The sequence below is a fragment of the Gossypium raimondii genome, chromosome 1, assembly GCF_025698545.1.
Source record: "Gossypium raimondii isolate GPD5lz chromosome 1, ASM2569854v1, whole genome shotgun sequence".
Classification (NCBI taxonomy): Eukaryota; Viridiplantae; Streptophyta; class Magnoliopsida; order Malvales; family Malvaceae; genus Gossypium; species Gossypium raimondii.
Genome location: NC_068565.1, coordinates 43330644 through 43343651, shown reverse-complemented (window position 1 = coordinate 43343651; position 13008 = coordinate 43330644). Strand labels below are relative to the sequence as shown.

Sequence of the window (13008 nt, the reverse complement as noted above, 5' to 3'; positions counted from 1 at the left end):
AAGATAAAGGAAATATAAGAAAGGTTAAAACCCAACTAAGTGAAGAATTTGAGATGAAAGATTTGGGACCAGCAAAGAAAATACTTGGTATGGAGATTCTCAGAGATAGAAAAGCAAGTAAATTGTACCTAAGTCAGAAGAGGTACATTGAGAAAGTTCTTTACAGGTTCAACATGCAGAGTGCTAAGCCTGTTAGTTCTCCTTTAACAGCCCATTTCAGACTTTCATCGGCTTTGTCTCTACAATCAGATGATGAGATTGAGTACATCTCACATGTTCCATACTCTAGTATAGTGGGATCTCTCATGTATGCTATGGTTTGTTCACGTCCAGATTTATCATATGCAGTCAGTGCAGTTAGCAGATACATGACGAATTCCGGTAAAGAATATTGGACAGCAGTTCAGTGGATTTTAAGATACTTACGAGGTACTACTGATGTTTGCTTACAGTTTAGAAGAACTAGAGATGGAGTCATTGTGTATGTTGATGCTGCTTTTGTTGGAGACCTTGGTAGAAGAAGATCTCTCTCACAGGTTATGTCTTTACAATCGGAGGTTGTGCAATCAGTTAGAAAGCCACTTTGCAAACTATAGTCGTTTTGTCTACCATTGAAGCTGAGTACATGGCGATTACTGAGCTTGTAAAGATGCTATTTGGTTGAAGGGACTCTTTAGTGAACTCAATGAAGACCTTCAAATCAGTAAAGTATTTTGTGATAGTCGGAGTGCCATCTTCCTTACAAAAGATCAAATGTTTAATAAAAGAATAGAACACATTGATGTTCGGTATCATTTTGTTCGTGATATTATTGCTTGTGGTGATATTGTTGTGAGCAAAATTAATACTCATAAAAATCCTGCAGGTATGATAACTAAGTCACTTCCTATAACCAAGTTTGACCATTGCTTAGACTTGGTTGGTGTTCATTGTTGAAGTTAAACCCTTAAAGGGTTTTATGGAAGAGGTGGAGAACTTGTTCGTTAAGAGTTCGCGATGAAGAACTTGTTCATTGAGAATTCGTGTCAAGGTGGAGATTGTTAGAATTAAGTGACCCGAATTCTTATTTAAATAAAATATAGGGGTAAAATAAAATAAAAGTAAAATCCATATAGAACTACACTTCTTTTATTTTATTTTAGAATAAGGTTTTTCAAACCTTATTAAACTCCATCTATTTTATATTTATTAGAATAAGGTGTTTCAATCTTACTACACTCCTATTAGAATATGGTTTTACAAGCCTATAAGTAATCATTCGAATTCGACATAGTGAATTTTCTTCTCCTCTGCCCGTGGTTTTTTTCCCGAAAGGGTTTCCATGTAAAAATCTGTGTGTTCTTTATTTTTATTTCTCTTTTCTTTGCGATATATTATCATTACCGAGATTCTATCTTTTTACAGTTCTCAAACTCAGCACACCATTAGTGTTTTAGTTAACTTGTTGACATCTATTTGTAGTTGTTGGGGTGACTTATGCTTACATATTTCAATTATAATATTTATTTGCCTTTGGATGCTAGGCACACATATTTGTTTTATGCAATCATGACCAATAGGAAACAATTATTATATGTAATCTAAAAATAAAATGTGATGAATAATCCCGCCTACAAAGTAGACTGAAATACTTCCCCATCATGTGTTTTTGTATTCTACACATTGTAAACAATTTCATGGAGTGCCTCATTCAAGAATTGGGCCAACAAGTTGTATAAGTACGTTATCTTGCTATGAAATGTAGAATACTTAATTCTATCAACAATACTATACAATTTTTTATATATACAAAATTGAATAATTTGATTCAGTCGTTAAAATCAACTTGAGTCGAATTAACTTAAAATCAAAACCAAATAAATCGAGCCAACGTTTTTTATTTTTACTTTTGGGTTTTATTTATTTATAAAAGAACTACTAATAAATTTTAGAATTTTATTTGAGTCGAACCAATTTTTTAAATTATTATATTTCTAATTAACTAATAAGAAGTAAAATACCATGGTAATAGATTTATATAAGTAATAAAATAGTGGAGCCTCTTAGAACAACCTCTAGAAGTATTGTTGAGATGGTGAATCCTGACTTACGTTATGTTTGTAAGTTCTATTGTGAACTTAGGCCTAGGCTTCATTTTTCATGAAAAAAAACAGTATAATTTTCTTTGAAACTATTGATTAATTTATAGCTTGTAATTTAAAATTTGGTTATTTAATTATTTGAATAATCGGATTTATAATTGAGTTTAGTTGGGTTGGATTTTGTATACAATATTATTTATTTAGTGTAATACCCAAATTTTTCCCGGCCCGAGCCCAACTATTAAAATCCATATATGAAATATATATATAAAATAAATATAATAAGAGTCCAATACAGTCCAGTATTACAAATTTAAATCCAAGCCCGGATTACATTAAGCCTCAAACCCACTAAACACTAGTCCAAAAATTAGTCCAAACAATTAAGGTCCAACATCTAATTCTACCCAAACCCCAAATGAGCCCAAAACACTAAACAACACATGGAAACCCTGGAAGATCCAGGCGCCGCAGCCAAGCCCTCGCACGCGCATCGAGCCTCCGTTGCCACACACGCTTCTCCCCATGTACCAGGTGCCACGTCCGCTACCTCCGTACGCTAGCTGGTCTCCGTACCTGCAAGAGACGAACGAGCAGCAAAACAGAACAAAGGCAAAAAAGGGAGTAGCAGTGAAGGATTGACAGCAAATAAATAAAAATGTAAATTTTATTCTTTTGTCTCTATTCGACTATAAAAAAGGCCGATTGAAACTTGTAAGACACGTATACACAGTTGAAGAAATAAAAAAAACAAAAGATTCACAGAAAGAGAGTTGAAAAGGTGGTTTTAAATCTTTCCTTGGTTTTTTTTTCTTTTTCTTTCTTTTTATTTTTCTTCTTTCTTTCGGTTTTCTTTTTTGTGTTTATTTGATTCATTTTTGAACACAAGAATATAATAACGGAGATTAGAAAGCATAGAAAATAACTCATGGCCGGATCTTTTCTCTCTCCGTCGAAATCGGAGTTGGAGCGAAGGTTCAGAGGTCTTTTTCTCACGCATGATGAAATACAAAAAAAACCAATCAAAAAGGAAAAGAAATCAGATTTAAAAAGGATTCACCTTTTTTCTCCACGTTTCTTTACTGTTTTCTTTTATTTTATTTTTATACGAAGAAGAGAAAAGTAAAGGAAAAAGAAAAAGAGAGAGAAGAGCGAGCTTACCTGGAGGCCGATCTTCCTTCTGCTCCGTCGCAATCGGAGTCGGATGGAGGATAGAGGCCCGAAACGGCGCAAGAGAAAAAGGGGAGGGATTAGGTTTTTCTTTTAGTTTTATGTTGGATGACTGATTAATATCACTTAGGGTTTTTTTTTTAGAATTTATGCAGATTATTTAAGCGACGCCGTTTAAAGTCTTCTTCCATGGCTTCAAAACGGCAGCGAATAGGCCTCACCCGCGCGGTGACCCAAACCCGAGGGAAGGATCCACGCATTTTGGTTCATTGGTCCATTTGTGCGACGAGCCCCTCTATGATTTATGTTGTTTCAATTTGATTTTATTCAATTTTTTTTAATTTGCACCGCATATTTGAGTCTGATTTCATTTGGATCCATGTTAGACGGTGTCGTTTTCGCTGATGAGATTTGAATTCTTGGCTTTGTGTTTATTTGTTGCTTTGGTCCCTCGATATTGAATTGATTATCAGTTTTTCCGCATATTTTGTTTTCGTCTTTTAATTTTGGTTGTAATTTTAATTTTTGTTCTTCTTTCTACTTAATTTCAAATATAATTAAGCTAATTTCAACATATTTACCAAAAGATTAGCATTATTTTAATATTTAATTTTTGATAGTATTACTAAATTCATTATTATTATAATTTAAAATGTAATAAATTATTATTTTCATTTGTATTTTATATTTTAAATTCATTATACACCAATATTTTGAGTCAATTGTATTTTATTTAATTTTGTTTTCTTTTATTATTATTATCCTAATTTTATTTAAGCATTGATTTAAAATTCATTAATTATTGTTCTTAATTTCAAAAATACTTTTCATATTTAATTTTGATTTCAATTTTTTAAAAATAAATCAATGCTTATATTCATTGTTTTTAACATTATTTTAATATTAGCTTAAAGTTGTTTTCAAACTTATTATTAATAAGATATAATACATTATTCTTTGAAGTTATTATTAATATGTTTTAAATTTATTAAATATTATTTTAAAATTTTTATATTATACTTTTATTTTCCAATTTGATATATTATTATTAAATTCATTATTTAGCAACGCACATTTTACTATATTAGACATAATTTGTATATTTTGATGTTGCATAATGTGAGTAAAATTATTGTTGCTACTTTATTTATACTTATTTATTGCTTATTTGGCTACATCTTAGTTTAAGCTTGAATTATAATTTATCGTTTTATATTACATATTTCTTTTTAAAATTTTGTACTTTTATCATTCTATTTCCTATTAAAAAGGCCTAGCATTTATAATTCTCGAGAGAATTGCGCCCTAACTTACTAGGTTCCAATTTTTTTCGATGAGTTTAAATAGCCCTATGCTTATTAAAACCATACAATTTTAAAATAAAGCTTTTGAGACTTCAAAATGTTGGATTCTAACTAACTGGATATGGCATGTTGTTATCTAGATTTTAAAATAAAGGCAATATTCGATATTTGGGAATTTGGTGAAATTGAACCCTAACTTACTGGGTTTTGATCTTCTCATTTGGCCCAAATAATCAGATATCCTTCTCAAAACGCATAGTTTTTAAAAGTCAAATTTAATTTTGAGGATTCGAAATGTTGCACTCTAACTTACTAAGTATGACAATTTATTTTTTTGAAATAAATGAGCTTTATCATCCAATTCATTTTATTCAAAATAAAAGGATTGTATTTCAAAATCTTTTCAAAATTTCGACATTAAGACATTAAACAATCAATTTGGTACCAATTTTGGGCGTCACGATGGTGTTAACCCTTCCTCGTGTGTAACCGACTCCCGAACTTGTTTTTTTAAATTCGCAGACCTAAAATCGTTTTCAAGGTGATCCGATCACACCACAATAAAAGATCGGTGGCAACTCCCATTTTATTTTCAAAGTCGATCCCCGTTATTTTCAAAATTAAGGGTGGTTTCGACATTTAGTATTTGGTTATTTGGGCTTGGGTATGGGTATGGGTATGGGTATAAAATTTATTAATTAAAATTTTAATCAATTTATTTTGTTTGAAAATTCAAAATCGAAAAACACCATTGAAATCGATTGACTATATTGAATAAGTAAAAAAAAAAATTGATTAAACCGAATTTTTCGAATTCGGTTCAATTTGGTATATTCGGTTAACTGAATTTTTGTATGGCCTTACTACACAAATAGTTTTTTTGAAGTCAAATGAGATTTTTAACTTTTATTTATAATCCAACATATTTTATGTGATATGTATGAGATATACAATTATTTTTCTGTTGAAATTCATTTAAAATATATAATATTCATAACCTAATGTATTTTATGTAATATTTATACGGGTATACAATTATTTCCTATTAGAATTTATTTCAAATATATAACATTATATCTTCAAATTTGTAATGGTTATATTTTAATATTTGAAATATAGATTATATAGTCCAACTAAGTTTTACAAATAATTAAAATTGATTCCTTACAAATATTTTAAATTTACATTTCATATATAAAAATATTAATAAAGTTACGATAAAATAATTTTATATTCTTACTAAAATATCATAACATTAACAAATTTAAACATTATTTAAAGGAATAATATTTGATGCATCGCCAAATAATAATATGATACTATCCCTTGAGAAATCTAGAAAAAGAATGATACATCATCATTAAATTAAAGAAAAATAAGACTTATAAATAAACACTAATAATTTTATTTAAAATAATTAAACATTAATAGTAACTATTGTAAATAAATATCAATAATTCTTGGATTTAGGATCTTGATTTAATGGTTTAGGGTCTAGGGTATCAAACTTTAAGTTTTTAACATTTATTTATAATTAATTATGTTTAAATAAAATTATTAGTACTTATTTTACAAGTCCTCTACTATTTTTGTTTTATTTAATAATGAGATGTAATGTTATTAATCACTGATAGTGGATCACATATTTTCCCTTATTTAAATTTACTTTTTGATAAATTTTAAACCCGATTTTTTCGCTTACTCTTTTTAAAAGTAGAGAGAAACTAACTCTCCACAAGCTTGCTTCACGAAGCTCACTCGTACATGGTGGCCTTGAGCTCCCTTCTACAAGCACACCTATTTAATATTATCTCAAGAAGGTTAATTTAACATCTATTGATTGGGTGCAATTGTTATATCTAAACTCGCCCAAAATGGCTTACCTTATCCACATAAGTTCCTCAATTGTCATCGATTCACTTAAAGATTTCTTCAATCTAAAGTTGTAAGGAAGCTCTTCATGGCCTTCCATCATAAGCATCCGTCCAGAGCAGGCTCGGGCCTAGCTAGCTACTCTATATAAGCCTCCTTTGTTTCCAAGAAAGGGGAGGCTGAACATTTCGCTGATACCCTATCTAATTGCTCCCCGCATAATCTCTAAAGATCTCCCCTACCAACTTTTTGACCACCATTATATATATTGAAATAAAAGAGAAACAACATAAAAATAGCTTATTATTGTTCAAATAAAACGATTGAAGATCGGCATTCAAATTTAAAGCATTATTTGATTAACTAAATCTTACTATTTAATTGAAAATTCTTCAATAAAATGGTTAGAAAATTTTTTTAAATAAAATAAACTTTGGATTACAAAATAAATATTGAATTTGAATATTAGAAATATGGCTTTAAGAAGATGAAGAATAAAAAGAAACGAGGGTTAGCATGTAATCTGACATATCATTCCATCTTTCTCTCCAGTCACTGCCCAAACCCAAAAATAATTGCCAATATCAGACAGGATCAGTCTGTCATTATATTAATTATTGCAACCACCACTACCTATACAATGGGTCAGGCAAAGGCAATAATTTCAAGAACTGAATTTTTTTTTTTTTAAAAATGTCCTATTGCTCTAGATGTCTGTTCATTTTTTTTTTTGCGTGTTTAAGTACATGTTCGGTCTAATATCCTTGCCCATAGTACCTAAATAGGCAAAAAAAAAAAAAAACTGGAGAAAAAGGGGAAAAGAAAAGAGACCTAATAATGTCTAAACTCCATATGGATTTACTTATGTTCATCCAGCGCCATCATCATGCTTTCCTGCAAATTTTTTTTACCGTGACCTAAGAAATCAAGGCTTCAATGCAAGCTTTCTTTGGTGTTCTACAAACGGGACAAGAATCAAGAAAAGTTGCACAATCCTTACACGAACAAAGGTGTCGGCAAGGAAGGAACAACACTGACGAATTTCGACAATAACAACATTTGCAAACCATTGTCGTTTTTTCTTCTTGTTCTTCTTGTCTTTGACTGCTGCTATCAACCGCCGCGAAACCTCCGTTTCCCTTTGTTTCCATAATCCCTTCGTTGTTGTCCTCGCATTCACAGCAAGACTCTGCGTCATCGACACCATTGTTAAAACGACAAGAAGCTTGTTCCTCCCGTACTTGTTCAAGCCTGTTGTTTAAAGACACAACCATAGCTTCATTCTCTTGCGCCACCCTTTGCCATGCTTGATTCTCCATCTCCAATTTCTTCAACATATTCTGAAGTTCCATTGTTTTGTTCCTCGCTTTAACAATCTCTTCATCTTTTTGTCTAAGCAAAAAAGAGGCCTTTGATTCTATCTTCTTCACTAATACTTCGTATTGTTGTTTCCTTTGCTCTTGCAGTAACAATCTCAGCCTCTCATTCTGCACAAAATAAAAAAAAAATTAAAGATCCAATTGGAAAGAAATGAAAAACTTGGATTTTTTTTGTGATTTTGTACTAACCTGTGATTTGATAAACTGATCAATCTCGTATCTTTGCTTCTCAAACATGATTGATTCACGATTGTTGTTAGTGCTACCAAAGGAAAAGGTTTGGTCCCTTTGGTGCTGGTTTTGAAGGTGTTGAAACTGTTGCAGTTGTTGAAGCTGTGATGATATCTGTTGATTGACACCAGCAGCAGCACCAACAAGTCCACAACCATTATCGATCAAATCCAAAGAACCGCACATTGGGAACCCAATATTATCAGAATACAACTGCGCTTGTATAGCCATTATTTATCCTTCTTCAACCACCAAACAAGAACGAAAAAAAAAAAACCAAACAAAAAGACCCACAATTTTTAGCCTGAAGTCTTTGTTTTACCATAAATCAGCTCAAAAAATGGGGTGGGGGGGGGGATTCTAGTTTGGATCAAAGAAACTCTCGATAACGACAAACGTAAACAAAAAAGAGGTAAAGGGTGTTGGTGTATATTTATAGGAGATGGAGAGAAGGGTGAGGTCAGAATACTGATATAATATTAAAGAATGGGGTGGATTTGGATTGTATTGAAGTAACTGAAAAAGCTTGAAAAGGAAGGGAGAGAGAGGGCATAGGATACTATTATTTTGTGCCATATTTTTCTCAAATGAAAAATCCTAGAAAAAGGCAGCATTAAAGAGAGGCTAATGCCACGTATGGGACGCGCTAAGCATCGACGTACACATGCAGATTTTGTGACTAAACTATCGGCCTATTGAGTCAGAGATTTCTAAAGAGGGGCCAGCCTTTTCATTTAGATTTTTGGTTTTATTCTAATTTCAGTCCCTCTATTGTGTTAATTCTTTTCGATTTAATAGGTCCATTATTGACATCGGAGAAGGAAAAGAAAATCAGAAATGTGTGTGAGTTGAGTGATTTGGAAAGCCAGAATAATAACAGTAATTCTCATCAATTTATTTATTTTCTTGTCTACAATTTTGGGAATGTAAATCATTCATTTCTCTCTTATTTTGGGGATTTATAATTTGTGATGGATTTTCATTAAAATAAAATAACTAATTTTGGAATCCATAATTGAATTTGGGAAGTCAGCATTTATTTAGCAAATATCTGCAATGAATAATATAAAATCTTTGAAATTTTAGTAACAGCCACCATTCATCCAAGATTACATACCTCTGGAATTTCAACTTCACTAAACTGACCTTTGACTTTTATATTTTTCATTTTCTAATTATCCTTTTTCAATAATTACATTGTATTTTCATGCTTCTGTATAATTTTTATTATGTTAACTGTTGTTTAAATTTTTAATAATAGTTTAATGGTGCAAAAGTCTTCAAATTTTTTCAAAAAAGTAATTAATTCTCTGCTTTTTTTCACTTATTTGGGTATTTGAACTCTCAAAATGCACCAAAAAGCACTTAATGCTTTTCAAAAAAGCAATTAAGCTCCTACCCTTTTTTTTGCACTCACTTGGGTACTTCAACTTTCAAAATATATCAAAAGACTATCAAATATTTTAAAAAAAAGTAATTAAACCCCGCTTTTATTAAAATTAGAAGAAAAACTTATAAAATTTAAAATCTATAAATAATATTAAATTTTAATAAAAATCAAATATTAAAAATATAAAAATCATAAAAATATATATACAAAAATTGTAAAATTTTATAAAATCGTAAAAAAAGTATAAAATATACAGAAATATAAAAAATTATAAAATTTTATAAGTTGTAAGAAAATTATACAAAATGTAAAAGAAATATAAATTTCATAAAAATTTATAAAAATTATCGTACTAAAAGAAGCATTTTATAATTTTTCTAAAAATTTTGTTGATTATATTTTTTATCATTTTCTCCACATGTCGATTATGACACTTAATGACTTTAATTGAAAAAACAAAGGGTCATTAAATTTTTTACAATTTTATAAAAAATTCTAATTTTAATAAATCTTATATTTTATTAAAATTTAATAATTTTTCTAATATTTATTATTTTTATAATTTTTTCTAGTTTTTAATAAGAGCAGGGCTTAATTATTATTTTTGAAAAAAATTAGGGTCTTTTGATGCGTTTTGAAAGTTCGAGTATCCAAATGAGTGCAAAAAAAAGGGATTAATTGTTTTCTTGAAAAAGTTTGAGGACTTTTTGCACCATTAAACCTAAAAAATCACTAATAAATTGAAAAGGTAATGTAATTAAGAAACTTTTTAAACAAATATTTAACTAATTTAGAATTAGTTAAATTATTTTTATTTAATTTTTAAAATTATTTGGCATTAAAATAATAAAAGTTTTCTTTATAATCTTATTATATTTGAAAAATATAAATTTAATTTGATAAATGTTATTAATTTTGGTTTTTAGAACAATAATGTAAGCTTATTTAATATATAAAATTATAAAGAAAAAATTTAAAGAAAATGCATAGAATAACTTTAAAATTTTAAAAATCTTTTGAGTAAAAAAATACTCAAATTATAAATAAATACTTAAAATGAAAGGTATCATGTGTCAAAAAAAACTATAATGTAAATATGATTATTTATTCATTTATTTATTGTTCAACGAATCATTCATTTAATAGGAATAAGATCACAAGAGTGTCACTAGTTCCACAAGTGGAATTTGAACTCAGTTTTACGAACAATAATTAATTTAAATACAATTTTAATAAATTTTATAGCATTATTTTAAAATTATATTAATTTTGGTTTTTACTAGTTAATATATATATAACTTTATTCAGAGAAATAAAAGTAGGGTAAACTATTAAAATAGTCACTTTTGTTTGTCTTAGGTTACATTTTAGTCACTTATGTTTGAAATATTACGTTTTAGTCACTTACGTTATCGTGTTGTAACATTTTAGCCACTGAGTAGTTAATTGCCAACAATGGTGTAACGGTAAGCTGATGTGGCATGTTAAATCATCATTTCAAACAAAAATTTTAGGTTAAATTCTACAATTGGTCTCTATATTTTTTCATTTTAAACAATTTTAAAATTTTCTTTTAAGTTCTTTTAACTTTTTTTTCCATTCTCTTCTGCTTCTCCCTCTATTTTCCTCCCTTCTTCATTTCTTTTAACATAGTTTTTCTATGTTTTCCATTTGTAACTAGTCCAAAAGCTCGCATCACTCGAAAAAATTAAATTGTTCAAAAAAATAAAACATAGCAAAACTACGTTGAAAGAAATGGAGAAAGGAGGAAAACAAAGGGAGAAGCATAAGAGAATGGAAAAGAAAGAAAGTTAAAAAAACATAAAAGAAAAAATTAAATTGCTCCAAACGAAAAAAATATGGGGACCGATTGTATAAATTAACCTAGAATTTTTGTTTGAAATGATGATTTAATGTGCCACATCAGGTTATTGTTACATAGTTAATAGAAATTAACGGCTCAGTGACTAAAATGTTACATCATGATAACATAAGTGAGTACAACGTAACATTTCAAACATAAGTGACTAAAATGTAACCTAAACCAAACAAAAGTGACTATTTTAGTAGTTTACCCATAAAAGTAATATGAAAAGAAAATTAGTATAACATCGTTAATAGTAGGTTTTTTTTTGTTTTGGTTCAATTGTGTAATTATGGCATGTGAGTCTTCGCTCCATCATGTGTGGATTTGATCCAATTTTTCATTTAATATTATAATTGATTGGATATATAAATATTAAACCAATTCACTGAATATTTTTAAAAAATTAATAATTCATTAAATGTTAAATATAGTGAAATATTTAAACATTGGGTTATGAATAAAATAAAAGCATGCAACAATCCAAATAAATTGAAAGTAACCGAAAGTCTTATTTAACTTTGTAGGCACAACCAAAAGTTTGAAACAATGAATCTGTGGTTGATAAGATAAAAGGTGATGTAGATTAATTAAGGATTAAATTTAGATAAGTGCAGTTGAAATAAATAAATAATTTTTAGTACTTTACCCATGTGATAAAATCAACTTTCCCTTTCTTGTGCATCAATTATGATTAACATGATTAAAATATTACAGTTTTATTTATTTTATTTGAATAAGTCCTTATCATTTGACTGCATCTAATTAAGTCCTTAGTAAAGTTTAAGAATATTTTTACTATTTTAGGTCAACAAAATTGAAGGATTACGATTCATGCATCTTCTCAATATTGTTGATATAATTAATTACCAATGAAGTCATCAACTAATTTGTTTCATGCAACAATTTGCAAGGTTTTTGACAATTCAAAGAAATTGGATTTGGTTTGGTAGTACCAACTATTTCATTCCACATGGGATTTCTTTCAATGGATTTACCTCTTTTATTAATGCAATTTGTGAAAAAATTATCTTTTGATTTACTAAAATTCTAGGAAAAATCAGCACCAAGAGTATTGTATTGTATTATCATCCCGTTGTTTCGTTTAAGTTCTTCTACTCCTTAACAACTCATCAATGAAATTTTAATTCTACTTTCACTTTAACTTTATTTCTAATAATTTGTCATTATCTAGTTTACTAATATTACATAGAATTATACACCATCATTGAATAATATATTGATCTATCGATTATATATATTTATATAAATTTTATTACTACTTATAACCTTAAATTCTTAAAATATAAGATAATACGCGTTTAAGTGCATTAAAACTCATATCTATATATTTTGTACATAGGTATAAATTAGGAGAGAAGATGACAACATTAAAGTTTGAACTTTGATCTTTCAAGTGCAAATAAAGGATTTAGCCTTTTTTTTTCTTTTTTGTTGGCAAAATTTATCTTCTTAATTGTTATAATAACAATAGTACGAATTAATGAGTAATTTTATTAGAAATAGAGAATCTGGCAGAAGACAAAATGTAGATGGAAATATAGAAAGAAAAATAGGGCTGATTGGAATTGAGAAGCTACAACTTTATATCACACAGTGTCTGGTACTCAGCCACATGGATGAGCAACTTGCATTGCCAATGCGAAAGCAAAATCAACAGTCTCAACACTTCCCTCCCACTTCCCAGTCTTGGAAA

The 13008-nt window shown here is 28.8% G+C and overlaps 1 protein-coding gene across 1 annotated transcript; it reads right to left on the bottom strand.

Annotated features, from left to right (window-relative positions):
• Nucleotides 1–6828: 6828 nt before the first annotated feature.
• On the bottom strand, nucleotides 6829–8584 carry LOC105785921 (probable BOI-related E3 ubiquitin-protein ligase 3). The gene is made up of 2 exons (XM_012612124.2): nucleotides 7996–8584; nucleotides 6829–7914 (listed from the first exon to the last, which is right to left on the bottom strand). Exons 1-2 carry the CDS (start codon nucleotides 8266–8268, stop codon nucleotides 7345–7347), a joined length of 843 nt encoding a protein of 280 aa, XP_012467578.1. The 5' UTR covers nucleotides 8269–8584; the 3' UTR covers nucleotides 6829–7344.
• Nucleotides 8585–13008: the final 4424 nt, after the last annotated feature.

What these genes read in the sequence shown, in the direction of transcription:
- LOC105785921 (XM_012612124.2), bottom strand. Translation starts at nt 8,268, where the DNA reads ATGGCTATACAAGCGCAGTTGTATTCTGATAATATTGGGTTCCCAATG. An exon ending in ATCAGTTTATCAAATCACAG is followed by an intron (nt 7,915 to 7,995) that starts GTTAGTACAAAA and finishes TATTTTGTGCAG; the next exon opens with AATGAGAGGCTGAGATTGTT.